Genomic DNA, 18,640 nt, shown 5'->3' with positions numbered 1-18,640 from the left:
ATGCAGGTGTGTGGGGGGAAGGGGCTCGAGGAGGGAGGGTGTGTGTGGGGGGTGTTTGAGAATCTGTGTATGTCTTTGGGATGTGAGGATGGGGGAGCGTTCCAGTCGTGAGGGTGTGTGTGGATGTGTGTGCATGAACTCGTGTGTGTGTTTGGGACATGGATGTGAGATTGAAAGTGTAGGTGTGCTCATGTGTGTGTCTGAGTTCTGGGGCTGTGAGTGTCAAGGTGCGTGTGTGTTGAATGTGAGTGGATCTTTGCACTAGGACCACTGGGGATATGGAGGTGGTCCAGGCTGGTGGGAGAGTGGTCTGTTCTCCACCCAGCCGCCAGCCCTTGGGTTTTGGGGTGAGGGAGGCTCTTCAGGCAGACCAGCAGCTGCCCACATCCCCAGTCCCCATTGACCCCCAATCCTTTCAGTCGTCCTCGGTCACCCTTCCCCCATTACCGCCACCCCACACCAGTCCCATAGCAGGGTGGCTCCCCCATCCCTCTGTACCTCCTCCCAGCCCGTCCTGTGCCCCCAACCCCCTGGCTCCAGGCTCCGGCTCTGGGATGGCGGGCGGGGGTCAGTCCAGCTCTCCAGTGGCAGCGGCGCCGAGGGTCTAACCCAGCCCAGCCTAACCAATGTGCAGACTACTGTACAATTTGGGAGTCCTGAACAGATAGTCTAAACACTGGGTAGACGGAGTGGAGGTGTCCTCTGATCCATCCAGGCAGCAGCGTCTGTCCGTCCGGTGGGCACTTCAGCCCCATCCCCTGGAGATCCAAGAACCCCGCAACCCCAGCCCGTGTCCCCCCAGCCCCAGACCAGCCAGTCCGTGGTCCCTGCTCTGCTCCCAACTCCCCTTCTGCCTCCTTTGACGTGGCAGGGGTGAGCGGGAGCTGGGGCTGGGAAGGAGGGGCCTGAGGAGGGGGCCGGCCAGCAGGAAGGGAGGGGTGGGGGGAGGAGGCCGCTCCTACCTAGTGTCCAACCCCGAAGCGCAGGGCGGGTGGCGGTAGGGCCTCCCTCGAACGGTTCCAGATGTTCCCTGGCCCTGTGTGCAACTTCCTCCTCTCCTCCCCCAGCCGCCCTCTGGGGCTCCCGGCCACCCGCCTGGCATAAAGAGGGCTTTATGTGGCTGCATGGGCCCGGGGGGGGCATGGGGGGAAGAGAGGGGTGGGCAGGATGACGCCAGGATGGAGGAGCAAGGTCCCCCTAAACCCGGCCCCCCACCTGAGATCCTAGGCAAGGCTCTGGCCCAAGCCCTCTGAGACCTCGAGGCCCACACAGATGACCCCCATGAGCAAGTAAGGCATGGGTGACAAAAACCCCTCCCATCTCCCAGAGCCCCATCCTGGGGTCCCTCCTCCCCAGATCCATGAACCCCTCCTCTGGGACACAGCAGCCTGCATACACATGTGCCCACACTGAGCACACACATGGGCCTAGCGCCTCACGCGCCTGTGCACAGATATACGTAACTCCTCCCAGACAGCCCATTGCACCACGGTGTACAGGTAAGATGTGTACCCCAGTGTACGTCCTACCAGCATGGTTGTGCAAACATGTAGGCTGCATAATTGCCACACACATCCACAGAGTGTGCATAATCCACATTGATATGCACTAAGTGGTTCATGCTGAGCACCCCCGAGATATACATGTGCACACACTCACAATAGGTCATAGGATATGTACTTGGGCCTGCAAGTGTTGGCACAAACACACAGCTACACACATGTTGCACACACAGGCACAGCATCTCCAGGCTTGTGCTGGCTGCCTGATTGCTAACACATGGGGCGCTCGGGGGAGTGGGCTGAGCCGGCCCTTTGAAGCCGCCGGGGCTGATGGCCCCCCTTGCCGCTCTCTGCAGTCAGGAAATGAAGTCAGAGGCGGCCAGGCCGGGGGCGAGAGAGGCCCGAGTGTGGTCCCTGCCTGGGGCCGGCCTGGCTTGTATCCAAGACTTGCCTGGGGAGGGATTGTGGGAGCCACTGTCAGCCTTGCCACCCCTTGTGAGCCCCCTGGGCCAGCGGTGCCCAGCAGGCCTATGGTCCCATGGCCAGGCTTTTAGCCAGCCACACCTTCACAGTGGGAGGGGCCGATGCTCAGAAGCCCCAGGCCAGTCAGGGGGACTCTTGGGGAGTGAGGTGTGGCAGAGAACAGTGCCAACCTCACCCATTTCTCCACCCACAGGAGAAAGAGAAGAAATACATGCTGTCTGTGGACAACCTCAAGCTGCGGGACGTGGAGAAGGGCTTCATGTCGAGCAAGCACATCTTTGCCCTCTTTAACACGGAGCAGAGGTGCCTGCCTGCCCCTGGCTGTGGCTGCCGCAGCCCCAAAACCACCCTTACTGAGTAGAAGCTGGGCACAAGGATCCAGGGAGGACAGAAACCAGCCCCAGGCCCCACAGCAAGTCATTCATTTGACAGATATTTATTGAGTTCCTGCTTTGTGCTAGACATCATATCATGATCTTCTCCCATCCCCTCCCCTCCTTTTCTCCCTCTTTCCCTTCCTTCTTTTCTTCCTTCCTCCCTTCCTTCCCTCCTTCCGTCCTCTCTCCTTTCCTCCTTCCTTCTCTCCCTTACTCCCTTTCTTCCATTCTTCTCTTCCCTCCCTCCTTCCCTTCCTTCCTCCCTCCCTCCCACTCTGCCTCCCTCCTTTCCTCCCTCCCTCCCTCCCTCCCTTTCATATAGTCACTGGTATGGTGCCTGCTCTGCATGAGGCACTCTTCCAGGCCCTGGAGCAAAGAGCCCTAGTCCGGCCTGGTCCTCCTCTCCTGCTCACTTTCCTATAGGCCGGTGGCAGTACCAGGCCTCTTGCTTCCTGACCCAAGGCTGACTCTAGTGGACCCTCTCCTACTCAGAGTTGAGGATTCAGTCCAGCAGCCATCAGAGGGGTCCTCAGAGAGCCACGGAGGAAGCTGGTGGGGTCTGAGCCCCAAGCTAGGGACTTCACTGACTATGGTTGTCCCCTCATCAAAGGTTCAGTCCCCTTCTAAGCGTTTTACCAGTTACTTCACTGAATCCTCAGTGACCTGAGAAGGCAGGAATTATTATTAACCCATCTTCCCAATGAGGAAACTGAGGCTGAGAGGAAGGGACTCACCCAGGGTCACACAGCTAGGAAATGAGCTGGCCTCAGGCATGTTGACCCCAAAGTCCGGCTATGCCCTTAACCCCCAGGGAGGGTGGGACTTTGCCCATCTGCCCTCACCGCCTGCCCTTTCTTACAGGAACGTCTACAAGGATTATCGGCAGCTGGAGCTGGCCTGTGAGACACAGGAGGAGGTGGACAGCTGGAAGGCCTCCTTCCTGCGGGCTGGCGTGTACCCTGAGCGTGTTGGGGTGAGTGCAGGGCAAGGAGAGGAGGGGCAAGCGGCTGATCCTAGGGGGCCCTGGGGCACCATCCTCAGTGATGCCAACTCATGCCGTGTTTCCGCTCAGAAATAAGAGGAATTCTCCCCCTACCCACCGTGGGGGTGAGACCAGAGCTGTCTCCTGGTTCCCCCAGCCTTCCTCAGTGGCAGTTTTGTGTCTCCGCGTCTGCCGCAGATGGAGTTTCCTGCACCCCTTTTCTATGACGGTGGTTTCTTGTGACTGCCTTCTCTTTCCTCCCCCATTTCATTGTGGCAATGTCTAGAGTAGCCTGAGAGTTGGGGTGCAGTGTCCCAGGTTTACTCAATCTCTCCCCTTTTCCTCTCTGTGCATGTCTACTTCGACTGTGCTCCCTGGTGGCGGCGGCGGTGGCAATGTTGGTGTGTGGGCCTCCCAGGACAAGGAGAAAGTGAGTGTGCCCTTCTCTTGCCTCCTGCCAGGCATCTGTAGCCTGGCACCAGCTCTGGCCAGGTTTTCAAGCCAGGGACCTGGAGATGTTCTTTTCTAATTTCTGGATTGGGGCCAGGTGCGGTGGCTCACCCCTGTAAACTCTGGGAGGCCTAGGCGGGTGGATCACGAGGTCAAGAGTTTGAGATCAGCCTGGCCAACATGGTGAAACCCCGTCTCTACTTAAAATACAAAAATTAGCCAGGCATGGTGGTGCATGCCTGTAATTCCAGCTACTCAGGAGGCTGAGGCAGGAGAATCGCTTGAAACCAGGAGGCAGAGGGTTGCAGTAAGCCAAGACAGCGCCACTGTACTCCAGCCTGGGTGACAGAGCAAGACTCCGTCTCAAAATAATAACAATAATAATAACAATTTCTGGATTGGGAAATTGAGGCAAATTCTAGGCACTAGAGTCAAAACCAAGACAAGGCTGAATCAGCGGAGTCTAGGGACCTGAGAGGCACAAGGGATGGGGAGCTGGGTGTGTGTTCAGGCCAGCCACTTCTCTCTCTGCCTCAATGTTCCAGATGCCCTTGGAGGGGCTGAGATCCTGGGAATGCCTGGAGCCTGGCTGCTTAGCCTGGCCACCCTGATGCCCTTGTGTTCTCCACGGCAGGCCAGCGAGACTGAGGAGAATGGCTCTGACAGCTTCATGCACTCCATGGACCCACAGCTAGAACGGCAAGTGGAGACCATCCGGAATCTTGTGGACTCATACATGGCCATTGTCAACAAGACCGTGCGGGACCTCATGCCCAAGACCATTATGCACCTCATGATTAACAATGTGCGTGCACCGCCGCATGGCGGGAGGGAGGTCCAGTGGCACTGGGAACGCAGGTGGCCATGTTGGCCTGGGGGAGATGCCAACTAGCCCCATGGGACCAGGTCCATGGAGGGAGGCACGGTCCAGACCAGAGCTGTCCAATAGAAATATAATGAGGGGCTGGGTGCAGTGGTTCACGCCTGTAATCCCAGCGCTTTGGGAGGTCAAGGCAGGTGGATCACTTGAGGTCAGAAGTTTGAGACCAGCCTGGCCAACATGGTGAAACCGTGTCTCCACTAAAAATATAAAAGTTAGCCAGGAGTGGTAGTGCAAGTCTGTAATTGCAGCTACTCGGGAGGCGGAGGCAGGAGAATCACTTGAACCCAGGAGGCGGAAGTTGGAGTGAACCGAGATCGCACCACTATATGCCAGCCTGGGTGACACAGCAAGACTCCATCTTGAAAAAAAAAAAAGAGAGAAGAAAAAGAAATGTAATGAAGTGCTGGGCATGGTGGCTCATGCCTGTAATCCCAGCACTTTGGGAGGCCGAGGCGGGAGGATCGCTTGAGCCCAGGAGTTCAAGACTATTCTGGGCAACACAGTGAGACCTCGTCTCTACAAAAATATTTTAAAGAATAGCTGGGCTTGGTAGTAGCACGTACCTGTAGTCCTAGCTACTGGAGAGGCTGACATTGGAAGATCACTTTGAGCCCAGGAAGTTGAAGCTAGTAAGTGGTAATGTCGCCACTGTACTCCAGCCTGGCGACAGAGGGAGACCCTATCTCAAACGAAAAAACAAAACTGAGTAGACAGGTGTTCTGGTGGCATGATAGGTCCTAAGTCCCCTCCCAGATCTGTGACCTAGGTCAGGTGACTTTTCCTCTGGACCTCAGTGTCCCCATCTGAATGAGAAAAGCGCGGAGGGGAGGCGGATCTTCCAGTCTAAGCAGTGTAGGAGCCGCTTCTGAAAAGCCATACTCTGGGCTTCAAGTCCAGCGCACAGTCCCAGTAGGGCCCGGTGAGGCGGCCAGGGCGGCACAAGGGATGGGGAGGTCCCACCTTCCTTCCCTCTCTGCCCACTCGCAGACCAAGGAGTTCATCTTCTCGGAACTGCTGGCCAACCTGTACTCATGTGGGGACCAGAACACGCTGATGGAGGAGTCGGCGGAGCAGGCACAGCGGCGCGATGAGATGCTGCGCATGTACCACGCGCTGAAGGAGGCGCTCAGCATCATCGGCGACATCAATACGACCACCGTCAGCACGCCAATGCCCCCGCCCGTGGACGACTCCTGGCTGCAGGTGCAGAGCGTACCGGCCGGACGCAGGTACCAGGGCCGGCCCCCACGGCCCCAAAGCCCCCCAGCCCGGGGCCCGCGGGATGAGTTCCGGGACCGGGCAGTGGCGCGCCCGCGTCACCGGGGTGGCTCCCACCTGGAGCGAGGGGCGGAGCTTAGAGAGGGCGTGGCTTGCTGCGGGGCGGGGCTTGCCGTCGAGCGCTGGCTGCGGGGCGGGGTGGAGCTGGGACGTGGCGCCGCTGGGGGCGGGGCTTAAGCTCCGGCGACCGCCTCGGGGCGCGGTAGGGAGGGGCTTGCGTGCATGGGCGTGGTCTGCACTGGGCTGGGGCGGGGCCTCGGGGTGGGTGGAGCCGCTCATCTGGCCTCTCCTTGTTCCTTGCTCCCTGTCGCCCTCAGGTCGCCCACGTCCAGCCCCACGCCGCAGCGCCGAGCCCCCGCCGTGCCCCCAGCCCGGCCCGGGTCGCGGGGCCCTGCTCCTGGGCCTCCGCCTGCTGGGTCCGCCCTGGGGGGGGCGCCCCCCGTGCCCTCCAGGCCGGGGGCTTCCCCTGATCCCTTCGGCCCTCCCCCTCAGGTGCCCTCGCGCCCCAACCGCGCCCCGCCCGGGGTCCCCAGGTGAGTAGGGCCTGAATGCGGCGGCAAAGGCCGCCGGACGGGCGTGGCCGGGAGGGAAATGGGGCTGGATTCCGGAGCATCGGACCTGGCCGCCAGAACCGGCCGTTTCCATCCCAGGCAATCGGACTCTGGGTGCCGGAGCCACGCCACGTGTGGCCGAGGGCTGGCGGAGCCTGCCCCCGAGGGAGCGCTGAGTCCCGGAGGTGGTCGTTTCTGGGGAAGGGCTGTGGGGCTCGTCCCACCTGCCCCCTTCTTTCCAGCACTTGCATGGCGCTTCCCTCTGTTTTCACTCTTGGCGGCCGCCCACACTTTGCATTCCTCCTCCTTTCTTCTCGCTGTCCTCCATCCTCCATTCCGTCCAATTCCTCTCCCAGCCCCCTGGGGAGGCTACCTCAGGTCTGAGTCTAAACCCCGATCTGCCCTGGGTGTGTGGATTTCCTTCAGCTACCCTGATGTCCCCACTTCCCAGTCCTGACTCCTTTGAGCCATCCCAGGGGGTGTCCTGCCACTGGCCCACAGGAGCAGAGGCCAGGCTGTGACTGTGTGACTAGCAAGGTGTGTGATGTGTGTGTGGGCGTGCACACGAGTGTGAGAGTGTAAGAATGGCACCCAGGCCTGGGCTAGGACAGGAGCAGGTGGGGAAGGAGCCTGGGGCCATGGGCAATCTGATGGCTCCCCACCCCCGACCCCTCGCAGCTTCTGGCACTACCCAGTCTAAACCAATGTGCAGGGGTGGCAGCAGGGGCAGGGATGGGAGTGACTGAAGCCTGCTTCATTCCCAGAGATTTCTAGGGAAAAGCTTTCTACTACATCCTTTGGCTTGACCTTCGTGACCCATGACCCTCTTTTAGGGAAGTTCACTCCGATTCCCAGTCTGCTCTGTTTCCACTGGCCAGGTTCTTTAAGGAATAACACACCAGAGCCCTAGCATGTTTTTGTTTCCACATGGCTGGAGGGTAGGGCTGTGAGTCTAGCACCCATAAACAAAAATGAGGTAGGGATTGGGGCTTGCCCTATGATGCTCTGATGACTAAAGCAGATGGGTAGAGGCAAGCAGCATGATATTGGGTAAGAGCACTGGACTGGGAGTCCAGAGATGCTGCTTCACCGTGGGCCTTTAAGCAAGTCCCTTTCCCTCCCAGAGCCTCAGCATCCCTTCTATCAAATGATGACCTTCTGCCTTTCTACCTGGGTGGCTATAGGGATGCTGTGTTAACTATAGATGTGACCGTAGGAGCACTTTGCTCACTGCCAAAGTGAGTTCAGACTCTTCAGGGTTTTTGGCACTCAGGTCTGTGGTGTGGTGTGCCATATGGGATGTAAGGTTTGATGCCTGCTCCGACTCCAGACTTGCTAACACATACAAAACATTGGGCAAATCATGGACCTGCCTTGGGGAAAAGAGTAGTCTGGGAAAGCTTCTTCAAGGCAACCTGACTTCAGTGCAGTCCGAGGCATGACTGAGATAGGCTTATGTGGCAAGGAATCGGGAGGGTATCTGGGTAAAGAGCTGCAGTGTGGGCAGAGATGTAGTGTGGGCTGCATCGAGGACAGCCACTGGCCAAAGCAGAGAACAGAGACAGAATGAGGAAGAGCTCTGTGGCGAGGGTGGGGCATGGGGTGGAGAACCTTCAAAGTCTAAAGAGTTCGCCTTGTTGGGGCTCAATGCTGTTGGCAGTAGGGAGCCACGGAAGGCTCTTAGGTGGAGAAATGACAGCTGGACATTAGCAAGCAAGCCCTGTCTCCATGAGCAGCACGGGTGGTCCTCTAAGCACACCAGGCACAAGTGTGCAGGGAGCTGGTGCAAATGCCTCTGTGTGCGGGCGAGCTTCTGTGTTGTGACTCTGCCCACGTGTGTGCTTTGGTGTGCCGGGTGGCTGCATGCCCCAGATCCATGCTGCACGCGCCGGCCAGTGAGGGTGCTGGGCACCGGGAGGTGGCGGGGAAGGAGGCGTATGCGTGTTGTTTGTGGGCATGTGTGTTAGCGTGTGCATGCAGGCCATGGGGCCTCACAGCATGTGTGTGTGCACGCCCGGGCGTGTGTGTGTGTGTGTGTCCCCCACCCCCAGGCCTGCCCCACCCGTGCGTGTGAACTGCCATGTTGATTTCGTGCTGTCTTTCAGAATCACTATCAGTGACCCCTGAGGAGCGTCAGCCATGGTAGGTACATGCCTCACTGCCTGCTGCATGAATGGTGTGTCTGCCCCGCTGCACCAGCTCCACACGGGGCACGCACCTGGGACCTCAGAGCCGGGCTCCCCACCCCTCCCTTCTGCAGCTGCAGACTTGCTCTTTCCTCTTTCTGTCCTCGCGCCACTGGCTCTCTCACCTCCCTTCCCAGCGAGCCTCGGGACTCAGTGCCACTGCCCAAGGCCTCCATGGCTGAGCCTAGGGGCCCTTGGAACAGGCTCCACGCTCAAGCTGGCAGACATGGGTGCTCTCTGGAGAGGGCAGAGAGCTAATGGTTTATGGTATAAGGGCTGGGAGCTTGGAGGCGGTTGTGTGTGGGGCTGGACTCTTGAGGCGGCCAGAGGCCTAGAAACATCATCCTGGGCATGCTGTGCCTGTTGTGCAGTCTGAGTTATGCTGCCGGGACAGGGCATCCAGCTCCCAGCCTGGGAGCGTCGAGAACCAGATCCACTGCAGAGCAGGGGTGATAGTCAAGAGTCCCACCCTCTATCTGCAGACAATCCAGTGGTGATCTAGGGTAAAAGCTTTAAAGTCCCATATACACAGTCATTCCACGACACATCTCACAGGCCAGGCAGGGACACACAGCCCTCTTCCCTCCCTCCTGGGTACCGTCATAGCTGCTAGGGTGTGACTGAAGGCAGTGTCCCTGGCCCCAGCTGAAGCACCATAGCCAGCCAGTGGATTCATACACCTTGGCCTGTGACACTCCTAGGGTGCCATTCAGCCAAGGGGACAACTGCGCCTGCTGGCCGGGCTGAGCTCCGCCCAGCAAGCCCACCCCCACTTCTCCTGCCACTGACTCTCACTCTTCTGCTTTTCCCAGCAGGAAGGGCCCAACCTCACCTACGCGACCTGCAGCCCCCCGACCAGCTGAGGCTCCCCTCTTAGACTTATAAGTCTATGGCTACTGGCATCCAGCTGCCTGCCCTCCCTGCTTCCCCCAGGGTCCCTTCAGAGGGTCTTGGGTTTTCTGACCGCCCAGAGGGGCCTCCAGTACTCCCTCCAGCCATCCCTTTTAGCTTCGCCCTTCTGGTTCAAGCAGTGTTCTTTCTGTATCAGGCCTGGTGGCTGTCGTGTGGGGCTCCCCAAAGCAAGAGGTGGCCCCAGGCCAGTGGGTTGGAAGACAGGGTGACCAGAAAAGAGGGAAGCTCGAGGGGGCCGAGCATCAGCCTCAACTGCGGGTGCACTGCCTGGGTGCCGTGTGAGAGGCCAGTGTGTGTGGGCTGGGGAGGGCCACAGCAGCCCCCAGGTACTACCTGTGAAGCTCCGCCTCCTCCCTCCATCTTCCTCTCCTTTCCCTTCCAGTCCCTCTTTTCCAGGAATCTTGCACCCTCCCCTCCCCTGCCCTCCCACCACTGCTGCAACTCAGCCAGGCCAGCCATGTGCTGCACTTGCCTTACCAGCTCTCTCCTCGCTTTTTTCTCTCCCGTTTTCTCTCTGCTTTCTCTCCAACTGCCAGCCGATCGGGTCAGGCAAGTCCATCCCGTCCTGAGAGTCCCAGGCCCCCCTTCGACCTCTAAACAGATCCCTCCTCTTCTCGGAGACCTCCCTTTCCAAGCCTGCCTGGACAGCTGTTCTGTGACTTGACAGTGGCTCCCCCAGCCCCAAAGCCAGCTCCCTTCATCTGTGACTTAGTCTGTTGTAGTGGTGAGCTGACACACATCCAGGCGTGACCGTTGGTGAAAACTTGTGTCCCCTCTGTGGTATGCCCCTGCCCTGTTCTATAAATATCTATAAATACTCATATATATACACACCTACACATGGCCGACCGCCTCACCTCTAGCGCTGGGAATCAGTCACCGTGCTGTCCTTGTGGAGTCTTGTGGCCCAACTACAAGAGAACGCTGTTCCCCGACATCCCCCTTCCAAAGTGTGCCACCTCCAGTGAGCCTCCCTGTCATGCCCAGCCTGTGGACAGCCAGTCTCCGCCATTCCTCCCACCCCCCACCAAGCATGGGGGTGCTGTGCAGGCAGCCGTGTGGCCTGACAGTCTCTACCAGTCCTGCTGTCCCTCGGCTGAGAATAAAACCCATTTCTGGATAATGGGGAATGTCTCCTCTGCTGGTGTGTTCTCTCTGGAGCTCAGGGGAGGGGAAGGGCTAAGCCATGTCTAGGGTGCTATTGGGGGCAGTGAAAACACCACGTCCTCTCCAAGGGACACTCCTCCTGGAAAGCCCCTGGAGCTTGGCTGGCTCTCATCCTGTGAAGCTGGCTCTGGCCACTAGGGGGCAGGGCCATGAACTCAGCCTGGAGGGACAGTCAGAACAGGCCACCAGGTGCAGACAAGCAAGGGAGGCAGGGAGATGGAACAGAAGACACCTGGGCTGGATGGAAGTCAGTGTCCTTGGGTGCTGGCACCCTGCCTTCTCGGCCACCGCTAGATCAGACATCTGAGCCTGTTGGCCATAAGGACTGGACTGTCCCTTGTAGGTGTCATAGCAGTCCCCATGGAATCCCCCAAGTGTCACCAGGCAGCATAGTTCAGACAGGTAACAGGCCTAGAAGATCCCAACTGCCCAGCTGCACATGCTCAGACACTCTGGGGCTTCCTGTTCAATGGCACAAACTCCAGGACCCAGTGAGGGAAACAGGAACATGGCAGGCCAAGCAGTATGGCTAAATCCATTTATTCCGAAATAAAAAGCAAAATAAACAGGAGTCGCATCACCAGGGCGCCACGACCCCATCCCCGCCTCCTCCTCTGTCCTATGCTATCAATAAATAAGTTTCCCAGCCCCGAATAATTATTAGAACCTCCTTCCCATGTGCCAGCTCCAACCTCTGCTAGGTATGATACAGGGGGCGGCGCTACCCCCAGAATATACAAAATGTTACACAGATACAAATATATACACTGGGGAAGCGGGGCCACCCCAGCAGCCCGTGCCCTCACCTGTTCTACAGTTAGCCCCACTGTCCTGCCTCAGCTGCCTCTCAGTGTAAGAAGATGGGAGCCCCCCTGAGGGAAAAATTGCTTTGGTGAGAGTAAGGAGGCCATTAGGCCTCCTCCAAACAAGCAAATTCTATAAGCATCTGACCCTTAACAATATTCATCATCCAGAAATGTAAGGAGTCGGCCCTGGCCAAGGTGGCAAAGGGTCTGCACGTTTGTCTCCCCCCATTATACAGGGGGGGTCTTATTTTGCTACTGTAAGAGTAAAGGGCAGGGACATGATGGGGGCAGAGCCTCCGGCCCTACTTCTCCAGGCTTTGCTGACAGTGGCCTGTTTTTTTTTAATTTTATCCCGACATATTAATCCTGTAACTTTTTTTTTTTTTTTCTGAGATGGAGTCTGGCTCTGTCACCCAGGCTGGAGTGCAGCGGCACAATCTCCACCTCCTGGGTTCAAGCGATTCTCCTGCCTCAGCCTCCTGAGTAGCTGGGATTACAGGCACAGGCCACCACACCAGACTCATTTTTGTATTTTTAGTAAAGGCGGGGTTTCGCCATGTTGGCCAGGCTGGCCTTCCACTCCTGACCTCAGGTGATCCACCCGCCTTGGCCTCCCAAAGTGCTGGGATTACAGACGTGAGCCACCATGCCTGGCCTTTTTTCGTAACTTTTATACCATAACTTTTTTATCGCATAACCTTTTTCATCCCATAACTGTTAGTCCCATAACTTAATTTTTTTTAATTTAGAGGCCTGCTTTTAGATGACAGTGATCTTCACCTCATCTGCACCTGTCTACCCTCATTACACAGGGGTTGTATGCTTGCTACTGTAAGGGTAAAGGGGTGACTGGGAAGGGATGGTAGGGACATGGTCAGGGCAGGGCCTCTAGCCCCACTTCTTCAGGCTTTGCGGATAGTGGCCAGCTTTTAAATGATGGTGATCTTCACCTCATCGTTCTCGTCAGCCCGGTAAAAAAAAGGAATGCAGGGGTTGCTGCCCAAGCCTGGGCGCTCCCGGGGGTTCTGCATCTCACGAAGCAGCTGCATTATCTGCTGTGCAGTGGGGTTGTCTCGAGAAGAACCCTCTCCAGTCTCTCCTTGGGCAGGCTCGCTGCCGGCGAGGCTCACCTCACAAAGATCTTTGGAGAGAGAGAGGCAGGGCTCTGAGCGCCGTGTGAGCCCTCCCTTGCTCCTGCCTGCCCACACCTCCCGAGGGCTCTTACTCACCACCCTGCTGGTTGGCAGCCCCAAGCTCCTGGGGGGCTGGGGCCCCCGGATTGGGCTTATCTGCAGGGTTCTGGGCAGCTGCCAGGAATCTGCTATGCCACTCATTGCGGTCGTTCACAAGCCGTAACACCAGCTCCTGCAGCTCCAGCAGCTTCACCTGGAGGGAGGGATGTTCAGCTGCCGTGCCCGTGCCCGTGCCCGTGCCCACCCCACAGAGATGTTCCACGCCGTACCTTCATCTCCTCCTTGTCCTGGGCCAGCCTGCTGATGTACTCCTCCTTCTCCCGGTGCCGCTCCTTCAGCACTGCCCTCTGGCTCTGGTATAGTGCGATGTACTCTCCTGCAGGAGAACAGGGCTTAGATGCTGGGTTCCCTCCGATTGCTGTACAGCACCTCCTCCTGCTATGTCGTGGCCTCCCACTCACCAATGGTGTCTGTCTCTCCAGACAGCTGGATGCAGCGATGTTCCAGTTCCTCTACCCTCTCTTTCAGGTCCGCCTTCTCCTGCATGAGCTCCATAAATCGGCTCTGGAGCCAAAATAATGGGGTCACATCTCGGCAGCGACCTGCCCCACCCCCATCCTTCTTGGCCCATGCCAGGAGAGACTCATTCACCTGCAGCTTCTCCATGGCCTCCTGTAGGGCCCGGTGGGTCTCCCCACACACAGAATCACCCCCAGTCTCTGGGGGTGGGGCTGCCCCCTCAGGCTCCTGGGCGGAGGCCAGCAGGTGAGCCAGGCGCCGGCAGCGCACCCTTTGCTCCTTCAGCTGCCCACGTAGCTTTGCCTGCTCCTCCTCGGCACTGGCTACAGCCGAGTTGAAAAATGCCACCTGCAGGCAAGAGAGGCGCATTCTTGGATGGGGATACACAGGACGAACAAGGCAGGGAAGTGGAGAGCAGCCGTTCCCCTGGGGCCTCAGAGGCTGCACCTGTTGGTCACAGGTGAAATGGTGTCTGCTCACTGGCTTCCAGGGAAGGGGTGAGGGTCCAGAGAACTCAGAAGGCCAGGAAACCAAGAGAAGGGGGTCTGGGAGGGACCACAAAGGGAGGCAGCAAAGGTGGGGCAGGAGGAGTCAGCCTCACCATGGCCTCCCGGCTCTCCAGGTCCTCTGGGATGCTCGGCATTGGCCAGGGCGCCTCCTCCTCCTCCTCCTCCTCGTCCTCCCTGTCCAGTCCATCTCCTATTGGGGGTGGCCAGAGGGGTCATCGGACAACCCAACAAGGGTACAGTGGGCCCACCTCTGCCCCCGCCCTCACTGTGTAACCCTGAGCCAGCCCCTCCCCAGAGGGAATGAACAGCTGTCCTTAATTTTTATTTTATTCCTTTTGAAGAGCCAAGGTCTCGCTATGTTGCCCAGGTGTAGCCCCACTACCCATCAGCACAGGAGTTCTAACCTGTGCCATTTCTGACCTGGGCCAGTCCACCCATCCTTAGGCAACCTGGTAGTCCCCTGCTCCCAGGAAGTCACTATATTGATGCCCAACTTAGTGTGGACAGCTGGTGAGCATAATGACCAGCTGTTCTAAAGGTCTCTTCCAACTCCTTAATCCTACGCTGCTAACAGTCCCCGATTCCTCCTAGGGCTCTTTCCTCTTCCTGTGAGCAGGTTCCCATACCTTCCCCAGGGTGAGCTATGAGGCTCAACTGGGCTCGTAGCTGCTGGTTCTGCTGGCTGACAGCTTCCAGGCGCTCCTAAGGGGCCAGGAAAGAGAGTGAGAAGGCACAGAGGTTGCCAGGTCGTCCCCCTCAGGGCCCTGCCCTCAGCAACTCCCTCACCTGGATTTCCTGCAACTCTTGGCTGGCCATGTCGGCCACCGCTTTGCCCTGAGCTTCCTGCTGCTGCAGCTGGTCCACGAGCTGGGTCTGCAGCAGCAACTGGTTGTGCAGCGCCTCCTTCTCAGAGGTCAGCTGCTGATAGGCAGCCACCTGCTGCTGATAGGCGGCCACGTATTGCTGCAGGTGTCCCAGGTACTGGTCTCGCTGCTGCTGCAGACTCTGAGCCTCTTGGCTCTTCAGGTCCACCTGCAGGAAGACCCTGGGCGTGAGGGCAGGTGGTGGCTGACTTCCAGATTCTGGGCCTATAAATAGGGTAGCAAGGGCACGCTGGGGCTCTGTCGCCTGCCCAGACCCCTGGCCCCTTGCTCCAGGCCTAAATGACTGCCTACCTTGCCTAGAGCCTCATGCCTCCTTCCCCAGCCTCAAATCTCACACCCTTGTTCCCACCACTTAATCTGTAGGCCACAGACTGGTGGAAATAGAGAGGGAGTCAACCACCATCTGCTAAGTGTGCTACATGCCTAACGCTATCCACATATTATCTCATTTAATAAACTTCCTTTTTAAGTTAAAGAAACCGAGACTTAGAGATGTGATGTAGTTGAATGGTGACCAGTGGAGGAGAGGTCGGAATCCAGTTTGAATCTAAAAAGCCTCTTATCCCACCCTCTTTCCCTATGACTGGGGGCTCCATGCCTCTAGCTGGAATGATGATGTCCAGACCTGAGAGGAGCCCAGGGCTACCCACTTCTAAAAGTCTGAGGGTAGGAAGCAAGAAACAGTCACAGGACTTCCCTGCAGGGTGCTGGGGTCACCTGTCCCCCAGGATGGAGCTGCTTCTGGCCTCACACCTCCCGTCCCCAGAGGCTGGTGCCCGCCTCCCAGCCCTTCTTGGATGGGGTGGGGTTACCGTCTCCTTCAGCTCGCTCAGCTTCTCCTGCAGCTCGCCCAGCTTCTTTCCCAGCTCCTTCTTGACGTGCTGCTCCGACTGCAGTGCACTGGTGATCTCCATGTTCTCATTAGTCTGGATAGGGAGAAGCGGTCAGCGGTCACCCACTGCAGCTGGAGACCCCAGAATTTGGTGTCTGCCTCCCATGGCACCAGGAAGGGTGGAGGCAGGTTAGAAAAATCATTCCCTCTCTCCGACAGCCATCAGAGCAGGGCTTGGCTCATAGGTGACTTCAGAAGTTCCATTTCACCTGAGGGCTACACTGCCCCATTTTACAGGTGGGAAAACAAAGGGCCGGTGGGCTAGGGAGGAGAGCAGGCTCCCCAGGTAGGGCTCCCCAGGTAGGGCCGCGCACCAGCTTTACGAATCCGCTCTGCAGCTCGGCCAGCTGCTCCTTGAGTTCGCGGTTCTGGGAGAGAGCTCGGCTGATGGTGGTTCGGTCGTTCTGCATGGTCTCCAGGATTTGCCTGCGAGCCTCTGCCTGCTCCCCCCAGAGCTCAGCTGCCCGCTCCAGCTCCAGCAGCCTCTCCTCCTGCTCCCGGTTCAGGCGACTCAAGCCCTCATTGTCTTGCACCTGGGCTTGGAGCTGTCCTGCCAGACTCTCCAGCTCCTTCCGCAGGTGCTCAGTCTCCGCCTGTAGCTGCTGCTCCACCTCGGAGGGCCCTGCTGGGGGCTCTGGGGGCGAGGGCTCAGCTGAGAAAGGAGGCAGATGATAAGGGCCTCTGGATTCTCAAAAAAAAAGCCCTCCTCTTGGTCCACAGCTCCTCTTAGGCTCCCCACACTTGGCCTCCCTGCTAATGATTCCTTGCAACCGGATGGTAGCCAGTCTTCCAAGCCACTATTCAATAAAGACAACTGTGGGTGGCTGACAACCGGCACTCCTCCCTCTTTGCTGATGGGGACACTGAGGCTCATAGAGATGACAAGACTTGCCATCTCCTGGCACAAACCTCTTTCCTTCTGCCTCAATGCCAACTCCCTGGGGCATTCTAAGCCACCTCCGCAGCCCTCTGACAAAAGTCCTGCTCCCAGGTCACCCCAGCCCCAGCTTACCCATCTGGTTCCTCAGTTCAGCCAAGCTTGTCTCCAGCTCCTGTACCCGACTCATGCTACGCTCCTTCTCCTCCCTCAATGTGTGCACCTGTCCAAAGCACAGCAGGAAAGGGCTGGTGGCTGCACAGGCTACCATCTCCCTCTCTGCCCCCACCTCCACAAAGCCCAGACCCATGACCACCTCTGGTTGTGCTTTTACAGATGCCCACAAAGATCAAGTGACCTATCTAAGGTTGTTGGGGAGCTGAAGGGTCAGGTCTCACCTGCTCTGATACTTGCTGCATCCTCTGCCGCCACATGGCACTCTCTCCTTTGAGATTTTCTGCATATTTATCTCTCTCCATTTGGAGTTGTCTAACAGACTCCATTACCTGCAAGAATGGGTACAGAAGTTAGGAAGGGCTGTCACTGGTCCTCACCTGCTCCTGGCCACCTGGGGTCATCTTCTTTCCACATCCCTCCTCTGCAAAGCCTCACCTGCCCCAGGTGTGCTTCCAGCTGCGCCCGCTCCTCCATGGCCTGTTGTAACTGCTGGTTAGCATCAGGGGCTTCACACTGGCTTGAAAACTGGATGGTAAAGAGAGCTTAGATGGGGGGAGCCCAGGCCATTCCACACAGTGCCCCTTAAAAGGGCTAGGGCTAGGCTCAATGTACAACTCGGTCAATACAACTCTGCTGTCAAGTTTACTTTAGAAATAAAAAATAATCTTAAAAAGATCTCAGGCCAGGCATGGTGGCTCATGCCTGTAATCGCAACACTTTGGGAGGCTGAGGTGGATGGACTGCTTGAGCTCAGGAGTTCAAGACCCACCTGGGCAACATGGCAAAGCCCATCTCTACAAATACAAAAATTAGCCAGATGTGGTGGCGTGCACCTGTAGTCCCAGCTACTTGAGAGGCTGAGGCAGGAGGATGACTTGAGCCTGGGAGGTAGACATTGCAGTGAGCTGAGATCACGCCACTGCACTTCGGCCTAGGTGATAGAGCAAGACCCCATCTCCAAAAAAAAAAAAAAAAACTCTACTCTCTATTATTACCATGGAATAGTGAAAGTGTTGCCTTGAACCTCAGAAGGAAATAAACAGACTCATGAGCTAGCCATATAAATGTAATCTCTAAAATAATGGTTTTCACTCATGATGCTTTAAACAAACAACAAAAAAAATTTTAAGCCTTAACCCTCAGATTCTGATTCTCCAGGTCTACAGCAGGGCCCCAATTTGTAGATTTTTAGCACTCTCTAGAGGATTCTATGGCAGGACCAGAACAAGGACCCAAATTTTCCAGCTCTTGGCTGAAGCCTCCCCATACCCTGCATGATCCCTAGACCATGGCCTCAGCTAGATGGAGCTCTAGCCACTCCCAGGGCTGCAGCCTCTTGCCTGTTGAAGCAGGAGTTCGGTCATCTCTAACTTCTTTTGCAGCTCTTCCAAATTAAGCTGCATGCCAGCCTTCTCAGTCACTAGGACTCGAAGCTTCTCTTCCAATTCTGATTTCTCTTGCTTCAGGTCCTCATTGCTTTGGCTATGGCCAGAGGCAGTAGAGAAAGAAAGGAATGAAGAACAGAAAGGACTGCTTTGGTGATCAATCCCCTTGCCCCACAACCACAGAACCATGGCATTGGAAGGAACCCCAGGAATCAAAAGTCACATGTGGCAGGCCAGAGAGACGACATGAGTTGCCCAAGGCTACACCATGCATGAGTCAGTGGCGCAGCTAGTACTAGAGCTTTGCTGGGCACACATGCAAACCTGTATGACCAGCTCACCATGCTTACCTGTATACCCCCCGCCTCCCAGCATACCACCCATGCTAAGGGCCCCCAGACTTCCCATCCCACCATCCCCCATCCTACGTGTTCTTGTATAACTCCAGCCTGAGGGCATCTCTCTCTTTGGTTAACTCCTTGTTGTACTGCAAATACAGAAAGGTTAAGTCAGGACATAGCAGACAGAGGAGCAGCTGGCCAACCAGTAACAATAGCTACAGTAACTACTCTACAGTAATACTTCCTCACTCTCAATCACATTGACATGTTTTCCAGGCATTTCCAA

At 57.2% G+C, this 18,640-nt stretch overlaps 2 protein-coding genes across 16 annotated transcripts in view; one reads left to right on the top strand and one right to left on the bottom strand.

Annotated features, from left to right (window-relative positions):
- Nucleotides 1-10,738, top strand: part of DNM1 (dynamin 1) — a 51,637-nt gene extending 40,899 nt beyond the window's left edge. For 2 of the 12 annotated variants that reach the window (XM_017549013.2, XM_017549014.2), the window contains exons 16-23: nucleotides 2,179-2,288; nucleotides 3,224-3,335; nucleotides 3,763-3,774; nucleotides 4,429-4,599; nucleotides 5,665-5,906; nucleotides 6,273-6,488; nucleotides 8,612-8,648; nucleotides 10,141-10,727. In XM_017549013.2, coding sequence (XP_017404502.1) covers nucleotides 2,179-2,288; nucleotides 3,224-3,335; nucleotides 3,763-3,774; nucleotides 4,429-4,599; nucleotides 5,665-5,906; nucleotides 6,273-6,488; nucleotides 8,612-8,633 — 885 coding nt within the window. In that variant the 3' untranslated portion in view covers nucleotides 8,634-8,648; nucleotides 10,141-10,727. Of the gene's footprint in view, nucleotides 1-2,178; nucleotides 2,289-3,223; nucleotides 3,336-3,762; nucleotides 3,775-4,428; nucleotides 4,600-5,664; nucleotides 5,907-6,272; nucleotides 6,489-8,611; nucleotides 8,649-9,504 lie in introns of all 12 variants that reach the window. The other 10 variants (XR_001831042.2, XR_001831046.2, XM_017549015.2 and 7 more) reach the window with 10 other exon arrangements.
- Nucleotides 10,739-11,295: 557 nt separating this feature from the next.
- GOLGA2 (golgin A2) overlaps nucleotides 11,296-18,640 on the bottom strand; it is a 21,366-nt gene continuing 14,021 nt past the window's right edge. For 2 of the 4 annotated variants that reach the window (XM_017549003.2, XM_017549004.2), the window contains 15 exons: nucleotides 18,442-18,500; nucleotides 17,969-18,110; nucleotides 17,064-17,153; nucleotides 16,850-16,957; nucleotides 16,587-16,674; nucleotides 15,889-16,226; nucleotides 15,495-15,608; nucleotides 14,585-14,830; nucleotides 14,425-14,500; nucleotides 13,891-13,988; nucleotides 13,422-13,637; nucleotides 13,232-13,334; nucleotides 13,040-13,146; nucleotides 12,807-12,963; nucleotides 11,296-12,718 (listed from right to left, as the gene is read on the bottom strand). In XM_017549003.2, coding sequence (XP_017404492.1) covers nucleotides 12,507-12,718; nucleotides 12,807-12,963; nucleotides 13,040-13,146; nucleotides 13,232-13,334; nucleotides 13,422-13,637; nucleotides 13,891-13,988; nucleotides 14,425-14,500; nucleotides 14,585-14,830; nucleotides 15,495-15,608; nucleotides 15,889-16,226; nucleotides 16,587-16,674; nucleotides 16,850-16,957; nucleotides 17,064-17,153; nucleotides 17,969-18,110; nucleotides 18,442-18,500 — 2,154 coding nt within the window. In that variant the 3' untranslated portion in view covers nucleotides 11,296-12,506. The remainder of the gene's footprint in view (nucleotides 12,719-12,806; nucleotides 12,964-13,039; nucleotides 13,147-13,231; nucleotides 13,335-13,421; nucleotides 13,638-13,890; nucleotides 13,989-14,424; nucleotides 14,501-14,584; nucleotides 14,831-15,494; nucleotides 15,609-15,888; nucleotides 16,227-16,586; nucleotides 16,675-16,849; nucleotides 16,958-17,063; nucleotides 17,154-17,968; nucleotides 18,111-18,441; nucleotides 18,501-18,640) is intronic. The other 2 variants (XM_017549005.2, XM_037745887.1) reach the window with 1 other exon arrangement.

This window comes from Cebus imitator, unplaced genomic scaffold (genome assembly GCF_001604975.1).
Source record: "Cebus imitator isolate Cc_AM_T3 unplaced genomic scaffold, Cebus_imitator-1.0 Scaffold216, whole genome shotgun sequence".
NCBI lineage: Eukaryota > Metazoa > Chordata > Mammalia > Primates > Cebidae > Cebus > Cebus imitator.
This window is presented reverse-complemented; position numbering and strand designations above follow the sequence as displayed.